This window comes from Pelmatolapia mariae, linkage group LG1 (assembly GCF_036321145.2).
Source record: "Pelmatolapia mariae isolate MD_Pm_ZW linkage group LG1, Pm_UMD_F_2, whole genome shotgun sequence".
Taxonomy (NCBI): domain Eukaryota; kingdom Metazoa; phylum Chordata; class Actinopteri; order Cichliformes; family Cichlidae; genus Pelmatolapia; species Pelmatolapia mariae.
Genome location: NC_086227.1, coordinates 12,352,634 through 12,371,774, shown reverse-complemented (window position 1 = coordinate 12,371,774; position 19,141 = coordinate 12,352,634). Strand labels below are relative to the sequence as shown.

The 19,141-nt window shown below is 40.1% G+C and overlaps 2 protein-coding genes across 2 annotated transcripts in view; both read left to right on the top strand.

Moving 5' to 3' along the window:
* Positions 1 to 3,142: 3,142 nt before the first annotated feature.
* On the top strand, positions 3,143 to 13,744 carry LOC134626509 (mortality factor 4-like protein 1). Its single transcript, XM_063472406.1, has 12 exons — positions 3,143 to 3,330; positions 3,684 to 3,730; positions 3,825 to 3,892; positions 4,010 to 4,096; positions 5,482 to 5,562; positions 5,757 to 5,782; positions 6,000 to 6,088; positions 6,411 to 6,512; positions 6,957 to 7,045; positions 7,805 to 7,977; positions 10,635 to 10,719; positions 13,158 to 13,744. Exons 1-12 carry the CDS (start codon positions 3,291 to 3,293, stop codon positions 13,240 to 13,242), a joined length of 972 nt encoding a protein of 323 aa, XP_063328476.1. The 5' UTR covers positions 3,143 to 3,290; the 3' UTR covers positions 13,243 to 13,744.
* A 5,038-nt stretch (positions 13,745 to 18,782) lies between these two features.
* uacab (uveal autoantigen with coiled-coil domains and ankyrin repeats b) overlaps positions 18,783 to 19,141 on the top strand; it is a 45,447-nt gene continuing 45,088 nt past the window's right edge. Inside the window, exon 1 of the mRNA XM_063472393.1 lies at positions 18,783 to 18,965. Coding sequence (XP_063328463.1) covers positions 18,918 to 18,965 — 48 coding nt within the window. The 5' untranslated portion in view covers positions 18,783 to 18,917. The remainder of the gene's footprint in view (positions 18,966 to 19,141) is intronic.

Here is a 19,141-nt window from a genome sequence, read left to right as displayed (position 1 = left end):
TTTGCATTTTTGTCCCACACGTTTCAGATCATCAAGCAAATTCAGATATTCAGACATAGATTCTGATATAGACAAAGATAACCTGAGTAAATACAAAATGCAGCCTTTATTAAATGATGAATTCATTTATTCAGGTAAAAGTAGTTACACAATCCTACCTGGCCCTGTTTAAAAAACGTAACTGCCCACTAAACCTAATAACTGGGCGTGCCACCCTTGGTCTCGAGAACTGCAGTTAAGTATTTGAGATAACTGGCAATTAGTCTTTTGGAGGAATTTAAACCACTCATCTTTGCAGAATTATTTTAATTCATCCACACTGGAGTGTTTTTGATCATGAATGGCCTGTTTTGGGGCTTTTTTAGCCATTCGGAGGTGGACTTGCTGTTTGTGGATCATTGTCGTGCAGACAGCAGAATTCATGGTTTCATCAACAAAAGCAAGCAGCCCCAGACCATCACACAACACCGCCATGTTTGACTTGGTGCAAACTGCAAATAAAAGACCCCTCAAGAATTGATTGTTGCTGTTCATCAGTGCTTACCAGTTCACCAACGTGTACAATCAAACAGCAAACTGAGGGGTAGAAGGAACTGTTTGAATGCAGTCCAGTTGAGGCTTTTTTTCTTTTTGATTTTGTTAGATTTTTAATGCTGCTATTAACAGATTTCACTTATCTGCAGCTTAGACTCAGAAATGCCATTACTGTCAAATTAGACCTTTATAATAGCTTTTCACACTGGAAGCACTTTAACATAAAGGTGAAGGCCAGTCCTTTGGTAATTTATGTGGGCTTTGCTGCATTTATGCCTGCTCTTGGTGAATTTGATGCAATGGACTGAAATTTATGACTTTTTTAGTCTTTATTTGTTTGTTAGGTTGCTTTTTAAAGACTTTTAAGAGGCAGAGAATGAGTAATTAATGCAGTAAGATTTAGCTCCAAGATTTTGCTTTAAAAATATATAAGTGATCAGAAAAGGCTTATAGGTTTAAACATTTAAAAAAAATCTTCTGTCTTCTTTGAGTCTTCTTTAACACTGTGTTATAATTTTCTGTTGTTTCTCTCAAGTATAAATATTTACATATGAACTCACTTTACCACCACACCAATGGATAAACACCATTCAAAGTTTGCAAAGATATTTATTGGTCTTGGAAGGGTAAGTTTATACTGTAATGTTTCTTCTGTTCCTTTGCAGGATGTTGGTGAACAGTTGCAGCTGGTAGGGTCTGTGTCTTTAACACAAACTGCATTAGTCTACAGTGCTGTGCAAAAGTCTGGAGCCACTCCTCTTTTCTTTTTTTCCTCCTGAGAACCGAGGAAACAAGTATCCTTCACTTTAACTTGTTTTGTGATGTCCTGCCTCTTTGAAACTAAAAGAGGCCACCCAAACACACAAGATATCATTGGAAAGGCCAGAATGTCCTCTACTGAGCACAACAGGACTTATTAGGGTAGCTCAAATAAGTCAAAAAAATATAGACCATTAAAGAGGATAGGCTGGTTCTCAGGAAGAAACTTTGCTTCCAGGAGCCAGAGCGGTTTGTTATTTTTAAAGTGTTCTTGGGCAACAGCCTCCCAGGATTTCTGAAGGTCTTTCAAAGTTTTTCTTTGGACATTGGCTGTTTTTCACTCATTTTCAGTCCAGTCCTTGAACTGGACTATTTTCAGAGGAATGTTTTGTTTGTTAAGCTACTTGCAACTGGAAAGTCAGTAGCAACAGGTATTATGGAGTGCTGAATCCAGATTTGAAACTTTTCTCATAATCAATATGTACAGAGGAGTTCTGGAGAGAGGTACAACAGTGAGTGTCTACAGCCATCTGCAAAGCACGGTGGAGGCTGTGTCGTGGTTTAGGCCTACATTTCAACCAGCGGTGTTTAGGAAGCTTGCCAAAATTATGGAATAATGAACACAGAAAAGTACCATGAGATTTCCATCTACTACTTGGAGATGGTGTGATTGGCAACAGCTTCATTGTTCAGCATGATAATGATCCCCAAAACACTGCCAGTGCAGTCAAAGCATACCTGGATAGGTATGTCAATCCAGTTCAGTCATGGATTGGCCTCCCCAGAGCTCGGACCTCAACATTATTGAAGCAGTGTGGGCTGATCTTAAATCATCAGAGAACAGAACAAAAGGCAGCTAGCACTGATAGAAGAAACTATTTAAAGAAACTTCAATGTAGCTTGATTAAGAAAGTTCAGGATTTAATAAAGAATACAGGTGGTCTTAACAAATATTGACTTTACTATATTTACATGTATCTTTGTCCATGTTTCAAAAAAAAATAGCACCTATTTGATATTTTACTAGTACACTGAAATGAAAGTGACTCAAGACTTTGGCGCAGTATTGTATTGTATGAACTTCCCTGACCTGCAAATGAAAACACTTAGAATTTGGCGCATTTTATCCTTGCAATTAAAAATACATATATCTCAAATGATGTTGTGATTACAGTGTGACAACTCAGAGTTCATGAGAAATATGTGGCCCAAAAATTGTTTGCCAGCCAGAAAAGGCTAAAAACTCCTGGTGCGCTGAGGCCACAAAAATTTCATCCTTCTTCTGTCTGTTGCTTGACAGGAATATAACTACATTTACTATGTTTAGAATCTGTTGGTTTGTGGCTATATAAGACCAAAAAAAATTAAAACGTGAAAACCTACAGCTGGTTGAAGCCAGCATGTGACTGGGTGAGCACTGCCCCTGATGATGCTTTGTGCTCGTTTGAGGCAGCCTGAGGTGGCAATGTCCTCCAGGGATAGCAACTGGCAGCCAGTAATCTTTTCCTCTTTTTTTACCACTCCTTACATGGCATACAGTCTGGATACCACACTGGTAAGCATTAGAAATGATTCAGCTGCAGCACCATAGAAAGAAATGAGCAGTCTCCCCTAATAACACCTTGAGAAATTTAAATACTACTGATACTGAAGGGGCTGGGTTTTTCCTGCAGCCAAAATCGACTCTTGGGTCTTAGTGATGTTTAAAACTATATATATATTTATGTGTGTGTGTGGTAGATATTTGCATATTTATGTAAAATCTTGAGTCTGCCTGAAAGTCAGAGAAATCATTGTCTGTACGAGTTTGACGAGGAGCATTTGAACGCAGCACGCCCCCGGGGGTTTCACGGTGGTCAGGTGACCCGCAGCAGGCAGGCCATTCTCGGCTTCCCCTGGCTTTGGCTCCAATGTCGGAGGTGTTTGTGCCTGGAAGAAATGGACTCTGGCAATGCAAGAATTTAATCATTCAGAGGTCCGAACAGTTGACTCCGTGAATGGCGCCAAAACAGGACCCTAAACCTAAATTTCAAGAAGGTCGGTAGGGGGGAAAAAACACCGATGGTGCCCAGTTAGCGGCTGGAAGGGGGCGGGTTTGTTGTTGTTGTTGTTGCAGCTGTAGCTCGACGATAGTGATCCCTAGGGAAGGAGAAAGAGGCTTTATACAGCCCAGATATCAATGAAAACATAGCTTACGTTGACGTAACATCGCAATGAAGCGCATACAGTAAAGCTAGCTCAAGCTGGAGTCTTTACAGACGCTAACGGAAGGCTAACTGTTAGCTAGCTTTGCTGTTCGTGCTCTGTATTAGCGGCTCGTTTGATTGCATTAGTTGTGGGTGTATTGAACATCATAACGTGCTTTTGACATTAGTTTTCCCTCCTCGTAGGTGAAAGAGTCCTGTGCTTTCACGGGCCATTGCTCTATGAAGCAAAGGTTTGTCCCGATACTTTATGAGGGTCTTATTACTCATTTATTCCCAGTTAAAAATAAACTGATCCAAGGCCTGTGTGTTTTCTCGCTTTTACAGTGTGTCAAGATCAACGTAAAGGATAAGCAGATTAAATACTTCATTCATTACAGCGGATGGAACAAAAAGTGAGCAGCTTGAGTTGAATATAGGATGACATTTCTCTCTGTGCGTCTATTTGGATAGGAATTATATCACTGTGATGAAGTTTCAGAATCTGTGATGGGTTTTTTCTTCCTTTGCAGCTGGGATGAATGGGTTCCTGAAAGCAGAGTTCTCAAATATGTGGACAGCAACCTTGCCAAACAAAAAGAGCTTCAAAAGGCCAATCAGTGAGTTAACCTCTTTGCACATAGACATGACCAAGAAGTGTTTTTGTGAGTTTTCGGTTCTTCCTAATGTCCAGTCAGCTTTTTAGAGTTTTTCTCAAAGAAAAGCAGCAATAAGAAAAGTTGGGCGCCGTTTGTGTTCGGTTTTGGGCCTGACTGGATAAATTTAGAATTTGCAGCTTTTAGAGTTGACATTACACAATATGGTCCGCCCAATCACATCCAATTACAGACTCTTGGGAAGTAAAATAAATAAATAAATGCTATATCAATATATTGATCAGTATTTTTTGTGTGGATACATACGTATATAATCAGATTTTCACTATACTGTTTTTGTGATATCTCAATGTCAAAATCAGCTTTATTGTGAATTCCGTAGTATTTACAGGGCATTTTTGTTTTCCCGTGAACAAGAATTAATCACAAATAAGATAAAATGGAGAGCTATAAGAATATGAGATGCATATGTGGGCGATCGTGGCTCAAGAGTTGGCAGTTTGTCTTGTAATTGGAAGGTTGCCAGTTCGAGCCCCGGCTCGGACAGTCTCGGTCGTTGTGTCCTTGGGCAAGACACTTCACCTACTGCCTACTGGTGATGGCCAGAGGGGCGATGGCGCGATATGGCATCCTCGCTTCTGTCAGTCTGCCCCAGGGCAGCTGTGGCTACAACTGTAGCTTGCCTCCACCAGTGTGTGAGAGTGAATGAATAGTGGAATTGTAAAGTGCTTTGAGGGTCTCGAAAAGCGCTATATAAATGCAATCCATCATTATTATATGTGAAAATAAGTATGAAGTATCAAAGTATAAATATGAATTACACAAGCTATATTAAAGCCTACATACAGTTGTTCAGTTGTTACTGAATGTGTAGGTAGCACCAGTATTGTGCTCTGTACACAAGAGCAGCAGAAAAGTCCTTTAAGTAAAGGCTGAACGTTCTTTATTCTGTTTTTCAGATATTTTCAGAAATCTCAGATATCATTAGATATGTGTTTTGTGATTAACATGAATTTTACTGTCAGTTCTGCCATATGATATACATGATACATAATATTAGACATATTTAACACATAAAGTTATGTTGATAGGGGAAAATGGCGGGGTGATTTTTACTTTTCCAGAAGAGATTTTACAGCTTATCGAGCAACGTGCCACGAGAACACTGTGTTTTGTAAACAGGCTACACAGCAGATAGCTACGCATGTTAGCAGTTTTTGTTTGTTTGGGGTTTTTTTTCAATGCCAGATGCCAGATTGATTTGTGTCTCCTCCCAGAATCGACCCAGTGATCTTTAACTTGTGTGTAAACCAACTCAACTGTGGTCAGTAAAAGTAATTTAGATACATTTCTATAATTGTGCTCTCTCTCTTGATTTTTTTCTGCAGGGATCATTATGTTGAGGGAAAGATGAGGGGTTTAGCACCAAGCAAGAAGATTGCTGCTGTGCAGCAGAAAAATGTTGATCTGTGAGTGTCCAGCTTCTTTTCCCTCCTCTAATAAGTCATTTAATAACTCAGTTCTTGTGATGCAACCTTGATGATATTATTTATTAAAGTGCTATATGCTCACATGTAATGAAAGCAATGACTTGCATTAAGACAACTTGAGGTATATGTGTTACATCATAAGAACAATCATGATGTCCTTTTTTGCATTGTAGGAAAGTGAAAAAGGCAAAACAGAAGAGTAAGTCAAATATTTGTGCAAAATATGTTTATTGAATTTTGTAACTTTCTTCCAGAATATTTTTTGTTCTTATAGTAAAGATCTTTGGTGTTGTGGCCTTGTGAGGTTCAAGTACTGTCGTATTTACGGAGTCTGATACCATCTGAGACTTATTAATAAACATATTCACCTTTTATTTCTGTGTGTTATTTAAGCTGTGATGGCTGTCGTTTTTTAGCCCCAGGGCCAGGTGAAGGTACCAGCAGCGGCGAGATGCCCCAGGGGCCACGAAAGAAGAGGGCTCGGGTTGATCCCACAGTGGAGAGTGTATGTATCATCATGTATTGGAACTGGACTTTTTATAAGAATAACAGCTGAACTTCTTTCTTGAGGTGTGAGCAGAATGAGGAAAATACTGAGATGTTGGGGAGGGGGAGGGGGGGGGGGAAGGTCCACAGTCCAAGGCAGTACAAAACACTCTGGTTCTGTATTATTTCTTCAATAAGCTTGTGAAATTGTTCAAAGAGTCAGTTATTCCTGCATGAGTGAACCAGTCTGCCCCGTGGGCGTAAAACCCACACTTGCTATCACAAATACACAAAAACTTTTAAAAGCAGTAAGGTCATATAGTGTGTGTGTGTGTATCCAGGAGGAGATGTTCACCAACCGTGTGGAAGTGAAGGTGAAGATCCCCGAGGAGTTGAAACCCTGGCTGGTGGATGACTGGGACCTCATTACCCGACAGAAACAGGTGAAAATAAAATCACAGCAGGTTTCACTTGTTTCCTTCATATTTATCCATATATTTATGGAAATGCGATGGCTAGAAATGTCAGGTTCTGGACCACTTGTGCTCGTTTGTCTCTGATTTCACAATGGATCCCAAAATCTTGGGTCAAACTGACCCACCCAATACGTCATATAGTGAAGCAACACTGCTAATGACAGCTGGACCACTGGCTACCACTCACATCCTAAATGGCACTTTCTAATGGACAAGTCTGAAGAGAGCGCTTCAGCCAGAATCACTATCTGGAGCATGCTCATTTGTTCTTCTCATTTCAAAGTCAGAACACGTACAGGATACTCTGCAAAGTAGGACTAAAAGTAAATGTTACTGTTGAGTTTGAAATGAGTTGATGTCTGGATGTTTTTATTGATGGAAATGCTTGTGTAACATTTCTGTTGCTTACAGTTATTTCATCTGCCAGCTAAGAAGAATGTAGAGACCATCTTGGAGGACTATGCAAACTACAAGAAATCAAAAGGAAACTCAGACAATAAGTAAGAGTAAACATCCTGACGTTCTCAGAATAATGGAGGCGTAAGGAAGCACTGATATCCTGTGATGAAAATGTTCAGCGGCACAGCATCTGTCAACCACATAAGACTTAAATTGCTTCCACTTTACAAATTTGCTTTTAATGGAGATACTTGCAAACACTTACTAACACATATACCATTAGCTGAACTATATTTTTAAGGGCACAACACCACTGATCTCACTAAAACTGTAAGTCGTGTATTTTGTGCATTATAGCCTTCACAGTAAGTCAAACAGTGCTTTTAAACCACAGGAATTTTTTTAATTATTTTGGATACACGACTCAATTTTCTCCCTCTCTCAGAATTGTAGAAACTGGGAGCTAACTCATTTTTTAGGGTCTTTTTTTAAAGCTTTTTTCAGGCATCCTTTATCTGAGTACTTCTTTAAATATCACAGCATGCTGCCTTTTTGCATCAAAATAAAAATACACCAGAATAAGTAAGTTTTTGTAGTCTTTTTTTCTTTTTTTAATAGTCTGTAGCCAGTTATTGGAGTGACAGTTGCTGTTACCAGTCTTCTTATAATAGTACTTGTGTGCTTTCTCACATTTGCTGCATCACAGCACAACAAAAACAACTTTGAGAAGAAGTAAGCCCAGTGATTTCTCTCATGCAACTGTTCAGATCTGAACTATTGACTGTTCTATAGAGGGGTGACCTCTGCTGTCTCCAGTAATCTCTCCAAATATGTGACTTTTCTCTTCTCTGTTCGCTTAGGGAATACGCTGTGAGTGAAGTGGTGGCAGGGATCCGGGAGTACTTCAACGTCATGCTGGGCACTCAGCTGCTTTACAAGTTTGAGAGGCCGCAGTACGCCGAGATCCTGGCTGAACACGCGGATGTGCCGATGTCTCAGGTGTATGGAGCACCGCACCTGCTGCGTCTGTTTGGTAGGAACACGTGAAACATATACAGTGTATCCGGAAAGTATTCACAGCACATCAATTGTTCCACATTTTGTGATGTTAAAACCTTTTTCCTAAATGGATTAAATTCATTTTCACCTCACAGTTCTACACATAGTATCCCATATTGACAAAGTGAAAACAGTTTGCTTTAAAATTCTTGCAAATTTATTGAAAATATAACATTTACACACGTTTTTACGTATTTGCTCAATACTTTTTTGAAGCACCTTTGGCAGCAATTGTAGCCTCAAGCCTTTTGAGTATATTGCTAAAAACTTGAGCAGCTTCTCCCATTTTTCTTTGCTGAACCTCTCAAGCTCCATCAGGTTGGATGGGGAGCATCACTCCACAGCCATTTTCAGATCTCTAGGGGTGTTCAACGGTGTGAAAGTCTGGGCTCTGGCTGGGCCATTCAAGGAAATCCAAGAATAAAGCCACTCTTTTGATATCTTGGCGGTGTGCTTATAGTCCTTGTCCTGTTGGGAGATGAATGTTAGCCCCAGTCTGAGATCAAAAGCTCTCTGTAGCAGGTTATCATCAAGTACATTGCTGCATTCATCTTTTCTTCAACTTTTGACTAGTCTCCAACTTCCTGCTGCCCATACAGGCTTGATTAAAGGCTTGAACCAGGTGGTCCACCAAAGAGCAATGCTGGAGCTGTGTCAGAATAACCACTGGGTTCTCAGTCACCTCAATGACTAAGGCTCTTCTTTCCCAATTGCTCAGGTTAGTCAGTTCTAGAGATGAGGGAGGCCAATGTGCTCAGTGGAAGTTTCAGTGCTGCTTCAATTTTTCTGTACCCTTCCCCAGTCCTGTGCCTCATTGCAATCCTGTCGCCAAGGTCACCAAGACACTTACTTGGACTCCATGGCTTAGTTTGTGCTCTGACATGACCTGCAACTATGAGACCTTATATCGACAGCTATGTTTTTTTCCAAATCATGTCCAGTGAACTGAATTTACCACAGGTGGACATTCAAGCTGTAGAAACATCTGAACAGATGATCAGTGGAAACAGGATGCGCCTGAGCTCAGTTTTGAATGTCATGCAAGTTTGCAGACTGTTTTTTAACTTTGTCATTATTCAGTATTGAAAAAAAAATGTAATCCATTTTGGAACAAGGTTGTAAAATGACAACGTGCGGAACAAGTGAAGGACTGTGAATACTTTCTGGATGCACTGTAAACTATATGAAGCGTAATCAAGTTCTCACTTCGCGTGGTTAAAAGAAAAAAACAGAAAAAAAATCTTATATAAATTTGGTCGCTGTTCCCCTCACAGATGCTTGTTTGGGCATCTCAGACTGTTTGTGTTCAAAAGTCCTGCTCGATGATGAAATGATAACTCTTCATTTTCATTTTAGAAAAAGGAGACAAAGTCACAGAGGGCCTAATAAATATGCTAGGTAGAGTGAGAGCAAGATTGTGTTGCTGTAACAAGGCACGTGCCACTATTAATTTCATTTATACTGAAAACCACAGGATGACACGGTTAAACTCCTCATTGACTTTTAACCTGGGAGGACAAAAACCTGGGGACACGGTGCACAACTCCATAAATGCTGAGCTAAAGGGAGAGAAAAAAGTGGTCTCACTCTGTTGAAGACCTCTGTTTGGTCTCAGTGTCCTAGCTGGAGACCCAGATCTCATTAGCAGTGATGCTCCTCCGCATAAACGTTGCTTCAAAGAAGTTGATTTTGCTCTCACTGCAAGTTTAAATTGCAGTTGCCAGTCAGATCAGAACTTCCAAAGACAAATAGAAAAATAGAAGGAGTGCAGTACAAAGTGGCAAAATTTGAAGCTGGAATGATTTTTTGCTTTTCACGGGCACAGGCATAGAAGGTTTAATTTCGCCTTGTATAAATATTAAATACTGCTAGATGCATGCAAAATGTTTTAATTTTTAGTTTTCTAGGCCCATTAAAAGTATTAGTGTTTCTAATCATCATGCTTCTTTTTACATGTCGCAGTAGAGCTTATATCTGCTCCTTTCAGTTCAGTTAATTCAATATTTCCGGTTCACCTTTTAAGCAGTTTTGTAAATTCATGGATGAAAGTGCTAAATAGGCTTACTCTCTAAGAGAAGTCCCAATGTAAAAGGATTGAAGTGTTAGTTATTGTACACAAAATAGCTTTATGGCTACTTCAACTAAGATGACTCATCTGGATTGTTAGACATGACTGAAATTAGCTGAAATTTCATTGCAGCAACTCTACTTTTTCCTAACAGTCTGGAAAAATGTCAGAGGCCTCCACCTGTAAAACCTTTTCTGTTTTGGGGGTTGTCTCATTGTTGCCCCTCTAGCTCACATGTTGATAATTTCATTCACACCAAAGCACCAGACAACCCCCTCTGCTACTGAACTAACCAGATCAAAATCCCACGTTTAACTGACTTTATGCTATACTCTCATTACAACGTGGTCGTTATTCCCTGATTTTCTTTTAAGCAGTTTATTTAAAGTATTATTTATTTATTTAGATGTTTGTAACACCAGTCAGTTTATTTGAAAAGTAGGCTTCTCCCCTCTTTATGTCACATTTTTCGATTGTGGTGATGTTATAGAAATCTTACCTCAATCTCCAAACTTACCATATGCATTGCTGCTCATACGCTGTATGTTTTCCTCCACCAACAGTTCGTATTGGAGCCATGCTGGCCTACACTCCCCTGGATGAGAAGAGTCTGGCTCTGTTGCTTAGTTACCTCCAAGATTTCCTCAAGTAAGCTTTTAACTCCCAGCACAACACCAGTCACTCCATGTCATGTTTGGCCGATTCTCAAATGTCATGTTGTATTCACATTCACATTAGTGCAGCCAGGCTTGTTGCAGTTCCTCAAAACATAAGCCATGAAATCTATTTTCTGCTCTGGAAAGTATTTTTCTTGACACTAACCGTACACGTTGCGGCGCGTTATGACAGACTGAAGTACCGTGCTGTTCTTTGGGACTGAATCCAAATTTAAAATGGTCTCTTAGATCACTCGTGCGTGATGTTTAGTTGTTTTGATGTGTGAACAGCACTGCGGACACATCTACACTGACTGATACAGTGGTGACATAACATGACGTGCAGGTATGGTACGGTCTATATGGTTGGCCTCGGACTGTGTGAGAGACATGATTGAAAGAGAAAGTAATTCTGATCAAATCCCCTCTTGAACAAAAAAAGACCTGCAGCGCGGAGACACTCCTTTTTTTATATATAGAAGTCAGCTGAAGAACCAGAAGTGTGACAGGATAAAGCACCCATGCACACCTAACCTGTAGGGCCGTGACTTCATACCAAGGCGTGTTTCAGAATGGTGCTCTGAGTGAAGTACAGCCAGGCAGGGGAAGAACACATTTGCAAACCGCTGTTGTGGTGCAGCAACATCCACTCTCTGGGCCTGTGTGGGATGGTTGTCACAATGGAGGGAAGCAAGAATGGTGAAATTTGGCAACTCCAGCCAAAGCTCATCTGAAAATTGGGTGCAAATCCACCCAGCCAATAAAATCGGGCCATTATTCGCTCCAGAGTTTTGTCATATCCCAAATGCCCTGCCATGGGGTTATAATGAGCCGCCTGGAAAATCGTTTCTCGGCAGCTTTTTGGCACCAGCACCTGGTTGTGTTCCTCCTCTCTGCGACTCACTCGATAATCCTTATACTTAGTCAATACAAAGTGTGTGTAGGTCAGCGCTGTGTCAGGGCGCACCATGTGACCATCAGTTCTTATCACTTGGTCAATGGATAGCTTAGGGTGTCATCAACACACTGCTCTGATGGGAAATCATCAGAGCAGTGAAATCATCATCAGGCCTGAAAGAGCTCCATTAATCAGAATCAGACACTTTATTTATCCCCAAGGAGCAATTAAGATACAACAGAGCAGCATGGCGTTGAAGATAAGGACAGGGCATAAACAGGCAATAAGAGTGAGATAATAAATACACAGAATATACAGTATATACACAGTTTTAAAATTAAAGTGACTGAGGGGTCATTTCCCTCCTCCAGTGCAATGGAGGGACACCACTGGGGTCAGTGGGAGCGGTGGTGAACCAGCCGAAACCCCACACTGACACCACACCCTGAGCCCACTGCTCCACCCCTCCCCTGCTGCTGAGCCACAAATCTCACCCCTTCACAAGTACATATAGAGGTTTTAATTTCTTAAATGCACCATCTTACTGCAGCTTCTTATCCTGACTGTTTTGCACAGAGAAGACGAAGGGAAGACAAAAATGCAGACTTCTTGAAGTAAAACACTGATGATTTAGCTTTGAGCCTTCATCATTGATCCAAAGCGTAGTCATTTCCTTGATGCTTGGAAAGGTTTTTTTTCTTTATGAGAACAAGAAAACATAAACACTCAGTTATCATTGATTTCTCAGTATGACTTTCCCATAGAGGTTTTTTTTTCCTGCCAGTTTGTTTACATACATATATACATATAAAATCAAACTAAACACGACTTTTTTCAGAGTTGTAATCTGGCAGCGAAGCATCTGCCACAATCTAATCTTACTGTAACAGTCTGTCATGGATCGCTGTGTGGCTGGCAGGAGTTGGACCCAAAATGCAGGACTCAGACACAAGGGATGAACTCAAAACCACAGCTTTAATGGCTGGCATGGAAAACGAGTATTCAACGCAAACTAAACTAAACTGGGAAATAATAACTGAGACACAGGGAGATCCACACAGCATGAGGGACGACATGACACTGACTCAGAGAAACACAGGGTTTAAATACACTGGGAAGTAACGAGGGGAATGAGACACAGAAGGAGGGCACAGCTGGGAGAAATCAGGATTGATGAGACAAGCAAAGCAGGACACATTCACATAAGACACGGACCTTCAAAGTAAAACCGGAAACACACAGACTGTTTTACAACACAAAACGCAGGGACCCAAACAGAGAGACAAACAGAGGGGAGACACAGGTAGGGATAATAAACACGACAACCAAACCCAAAGAATTAATACAAAATCAGAATAAACACCGAACACAAGATGAAACCAAAATGAAACACAAAACACTGGGTCAACGACCCAGGACCATGACACAGTCATTTTGTTAATGCATGAGCGTGACAACTGCTGAACGACACACTCTGCACCAGGCGTTCCTGCTTCCCTCTTCACTGACAATCAGTTGTTTATTTCCTTCAGGTACCTGGTAAAGAATTCATCGACCCTTTTCAGTGCCAGCGACTATGAGGTCGCACCCCCAGAGTACCACCGCAAAGCTGTGTGAGAGCTCTCAGCAAACATCTCTCCTATTGAGACACCTCATCCCACTCTCCCAGACCACAACCGAATTATCCGTGACTACCCTTTGGATTGCAGTCTTTGGCGATATTTTTCACTTGAACTGATTTGCTTCCCCCGCCAGGGTCTCAGGAGCTCGTCACGGTTAAGAAGAAAAAAAATTGTGAAACCTTTTTAACTGAGTCACTTTTCTTTTTTCCCCTTTTCCTTTTCATGTCCCCTTTTTTTTTTTTTTGGAAAGGTCATATAAAAGCGTGGTTCTTCATCGTCCGTTACCACAGAGCAGCTCTTCTGTGTTTTTGTGCATTCCAGCTGATAGATATTTGTTGCATGTGGGTATTTATTGGTGTTTCTTCGGCCAAATGAGGTGCAGTTTAATGCTGGTCCTCTGTCAGCGTTTAGCAGTTAATGTTTTTGTATCAGTATCTTGTGTATTTGTATCAGTTTGTAAAAAGAAAAAAATATATATGTTTATACACAGTGTCCAACTTGTTTACTGTGCGTTCTTTTTCACATCAAGTAAGTTATTTGGTTTTATCGCTCTCCTTTCAAGACATATCTTGCTGCAAATGTCACTAATAATTAAAAGCAGCAGCAGGAAATGAAATTGAAAACAGAGAGCCATCCTCCTGCTAAGTTTTGGTTTAGTATTCACCTGACGAGACACAGGGTCAAATTATAAATCTTTCAATTACACGTGTTGACTGTTAAAGTACAAATCAGTTTTCAGTGTTAATCCTGCAAATGTAAAACATTTAAAATGCCTCCAACCAGATTTTGACACCACGTGACAGACTACAAAATACATAGTTAACAGAAGACTATATATGTTGGTGTGTGTTTGTAATTTGAAATGATTTTTACCAGTGAGTAAATGGAGTTCTGTGGACTAAAGAATGTGCCCTGAAAAATGTTGTATGAGAGTTAGAGAAATATACATATCATAAACAGTGCTGTGCAAATGTCTTGAGCCCCCCCCCACACACACATTTCTTTATATTTTGTTTTGTTTTTTAATTTTTTGGAGTGCCTTTGAACAATAGCTCTTCAGGGTTCTTGGAGGTCTTTTTTTATGGAGTGGCTGCTTTTTTACTCATTTTCAGTTCAGTCCTTGTACCTGGCCATTCTAAGAGATATGTTTGTTTCTTTAAGCATAGAGTCACTCAATGTCAGGGGTGAACCAGTGTTGTCTACAGACAAAGAACCTGTTTTAAAGTATCTTTAGATACTTTATGTTGCACACTTGGGTGGACAAAAAAAAACTTCAAGATATGAGTTTATAAGTTGCTTTTACTTGTCTGCAAACACAGAAACACAAGCACTTCAGGTCAGCGGGGCTGCGCTCTGCAGGCTGTCAGTGCACTAAACGAAACAGGGCCTCTGACCAACTCTAAGGACCCCCAAGCTGCCCCAACCCTTCCCTGTGCGAGCTTCACTCATGGGAATCATACTTCACCTACTAAAACATATGTCCAAAATAATGAAGATGTAAATAAACGTTAACAATAAGTAACCCAATAAAATAAAATGATGACCAGTATCTATGAAAATACATTCTTCTGTGTCCCACCATTCAATGAGTCCCACATTTACTAGCAGTCTGTCTCAAAAACACATCGTTTTGTCCCATTTATTTTGTTGATTTTATGAAATAGTCCAAAAAATGCACAGTTTGACAGACACAAAATTGGATTTTTGCACCAACAAGGTGATTCCCAAAGAGCTATCAGCCCAACACTTGGCATTCTGTGCATGCTGTGCAGTGTGTCTTTAAAACATTTGCTGAACCCTCATCAGAAATGGTCTCAGTGGAAGGGTGGCTGTCAAGAAGTCATTCTTAAATAAGAGAAATTACACGAGAACTGTACTAAACATCAGTTTAGCACAGGTCTTATGTAGTTATGAATCCAAATTTGAGATTTTTGGTTGTCATAAACATGCGCTGAGGGAGTCGAGAGAAACAACAGTAAATGTCTACAGCCATCTGTAAAACATGATGGGGGCTCTGTCATGGTTTCCAGCTGCATTTTAGTCAGTGGTGAAAACTGATGAAACAATGAATGCAGAAAAGTGCAATAAGTAACATCAACTTCTGGGCCATCTGATTTATTTATTGTTTTATTAATCCTTTATTTATACAGGTAAAAGTTTCATTGAGATTCAAATCTAATTTCCAAGGGAGACCTGGCATCATGGCAGCAGAAGTTAAAATGCATAACAACATAACAATTAAAAACAAATACAGTATTCCAGAACAATCAATTGCGTGATGTATGACAATGAAAGATTTATAGATAAAAACCAACCAATGGGAAAGTCTGTGGATATACTGTACAGAGATGGCCATTTAGCAGCAGCATACAGAGAACAGTGATGTACACGATTTCCACAGTCAGCAATAAAAGATAAAGGGTACTAGGCAGGTGCATTCATAGAAACCAGATCACCGTAACCCAATAAAGGTAAAAAAAAAAAAAAGGTGCATAAATCAAATACTTTCTCACTTTGAGAGAGAAACAAGATTGATTTCTAAAAAAGTAAGTTTTAGTTTCAACTTGGACACAAGCCTTTGAATGTGAGTTTTAAATGACAAATTCTGATCTATAATGATACCTAGATACTTGTAAGATGTAACCATTTCAATTTCAGTTCCTTGAATGGTTTAATCTTAGGAAATGCAGATAACAACTCTTTGCCATGTGAGAATAACATGAACCTGGATTTCTCTCCATTTAACACAAACTTAAGTTGAGTTAAATGGGATGGAATGACATCAAAGGCAGACTGGAGAAATTTAAGGGTTTGTGCTGCTGAAGGAGATGAACAATAGATAATTTCATGATCTGTATAAAGATAGAATGCAGCATTTTGTAAATTATCACAAAGGGGTTTTTGAAGAGAAAAAAACAGTGGTCCTAGTATGGAGCCCTAAAGAACTCCGTTGGATACTGGGAGAAAATAGGACGAAGACCCAGTAATGTGGACACACTGTGTTCTAGCTGACAAGTAATTTAATAACCAGCTTACAGCATTTACAGAAAGACAAATATTGTTTAGTCTGTTTACTAACATTGTGTGGTCAACTGTGTCAAAAGCCTTTAACAAGTCAAGATAAAGAGCAGCACAGTAATTTTTGTGAGTCCATTACAGCAATAATGTCATTAACCACTTCAACAGCAGCAGTTATTGTGCTGTGTTGTTTTCTGAATACTGACTGATGTTGGGAAAAAACTGAATTTTTGTCCAAAAAGTCTTTCAGTTGTTCACTAATAAGCTTTTCTAGAACTTTTGCTAAAACACAATTTAGATATGGTCTGTAGTTTGCTCACTGCCGGTGCAGTAAAAACATACCTGGATAGAAAAAACACACAGTGGAGCACTATTAGTCATGGATTGGCCTCCCCAGAGCCCAGACATTATTGAAGCAATGTGGGATCATCTTGACAGAGAACAGAACAAAAGGCAGCCAGCATCCTTTGAATGTTTTTCAAGAACCCTGGAGAAATATTCCTGAAGACTTGTCAAAAAATGATGGGTGGCTCAAGACTTTCGCATCTTTTTTTCAGTTTAAAAAAAAATCCTGACTTTCAAAATTGAACGAAATTACTTCGTCCTAAATAATATGCACAGTTATTAATAAAATGTTCCTAAAGTGACCCATGCTATCTATAGCTGCTATATTAAAAGTAGTGGAGTGAAGAAGCACAATAATTCCCTCAGAAATTACAAATTGGTGCATAAAATAAGAATAGTGGGTAAAAAAAATCCTCAGAATTGTACACTTCGGTCCTGAAGCACTGTTTTTGTCTGTACTACGTTTAAAAGTTGCATCTGTATAAATTTTTGTGTTTAATTATAGTTGCACACAGCACATCTGGAGTCAGGATGGAACCAGAGGAGCAGCGTGTTAGGGACACACTACTTCCACTCCAAGGACTCTTGCAGGTTAATCCAACTATGATACTGATGACAAATACCGCATATAAATATGGATTAAACACTACCATTCTCTATCTGCGCATGAGCTGTGAATGCGGGGCACATTGTGGGTGTGGCACGTAAAAAATTCCTGACAGCGAGTAAATGTTGACACCATGACACCCGCCTCAGTCTGTGATTTACAGTCAAACGTTTAATGCCAGGCCACTGCGTGCGGGTGCGCACACACCCAAATGTGTGGATGAGAGATGCTCTCCAAGGAAACGTGGCCGTGGTAAGGGTGTTGCCATGGGGACGTAGACAAAGGAAGAGACACGCAGCATCGAAGTCTCGGTCTTATAAAGTCTTGGTAGCTTTAAGGCCAGTGAAAAATACAACATGAGAGGAACACCAGGAAATCCTCATCTTAGGAATAATTCATGAGACCTGTTAGCAGATGTTTACTGTTATTGAGTAGTATTGTAACAGTAAGCCTATATACCAGCTGTTATGTGAGTCTGCCTGTTTATTTACTGGTACTTATTAAACCCCAGAGCAGGGTGATTAAACCCTGCTCTGGGTGACCACAAGAGGGCAGCCTTTTCCCTTTCCCCAATTTGCTATTGTTTTTCCTTCTTTGTAGATTTTACAGTTGAATGCACTTGATATATTTTTTTATGAGGCGAAATAAAGGGAGAGAGAAAAGAAGCATAAAACAGACTGTAAACTGAAGACAGCAGGGAGCAGTCTGCTAACTGAACACGTTATACTGACATTATATTTGGATACATCCCTCACTGTTTAATAATTTAATAATTAATCAGTCAACCACTGTAAACTTTGGCCTAAGAAAGTCATTTTCTTGTGACAAACATTTGATATTATATTAACTCAGTCGTGTATCTAAAAAAACCTTTAACATAAAAGAGTCTTTTAAAGACTCTTAGGAGCATTCCAATTCCAAACATTCCTATTCCAAATAATGGCAAAATAACAGCTTTTAGAGGAAAATCGATTTCATCACTGGTGTTGCACTTGTAAAAAAAACAAAACAAAAAACCTCTTACAGATGCTTTATGCTTTTGTTGTTGCTGTTTTCCTTTTTTCTTTGTAAGGTATAAAGTTACCAACCCTTCAAATAGACTCATACTCGGGTAAACTGGTGAAATCTGTGAGGTGTTCAAGTGCACATTTCGATACAATACGTTGGACTTTGACACGAGGGTAATGACAGGTAAACGCACAGTTATTATTAAAATATGTTTCAGGCCAGTCTGGGGAGGAGGGGGAATTAGAGGATATTGTGATGTTTAAACAGCAGATAGTTGGTTTTTTTTGTTTTGTTTGTTTTTTAAATTCAGTTTACATCGACGTTTACAGGTAACTGTTTGTAGGTGTGTCATTCTTCAGGTAATCCTGACGTCACGCCGGGTTCTGTCCCAGGACTACTCCAACTATTCCCAGCGGCCACTCTCCAAGGAAGTCCCGCCCTCCGCAACTGCCCATTGGATTAAAGGTGAACAGAACCCGGTTGGTTTGGTTTGATTGGCTCATAGGTTGTCAGTCGCAGTGCGACGGGAGTTTCGGGAGTTTGAGGTTAGGCGTCAGGTGAAACCTGCTCTGTGAGGAAAACGGCGCAGATTAAACGTACTTTGCGGCTACCTTGAGCGTTGCTTTTGCACTTTTTAATGAACTTATCCAGTGCGGGAAAAGTTTAACACCGGAGACCAACAACTTTAAAAGATGAAGAGCCTCAAGTATCGATTAAAAAAGCACGAAGTTACCATCACAGTAAGTTGATCGTTTGTTTTCTCGGTTTTGCTCATTTTCCCCGCTTCCCACCGCTGGAGCGGTCAGCTGTGAGTTCATGAACGGCGCTGGGACCCGACGCTGTGTTGTACCTCCGCGGGTTGCTGTCTGTAACCCTCGCCTCCCTGTCTTAGCGACCACGCTAACCGCGGTCATGT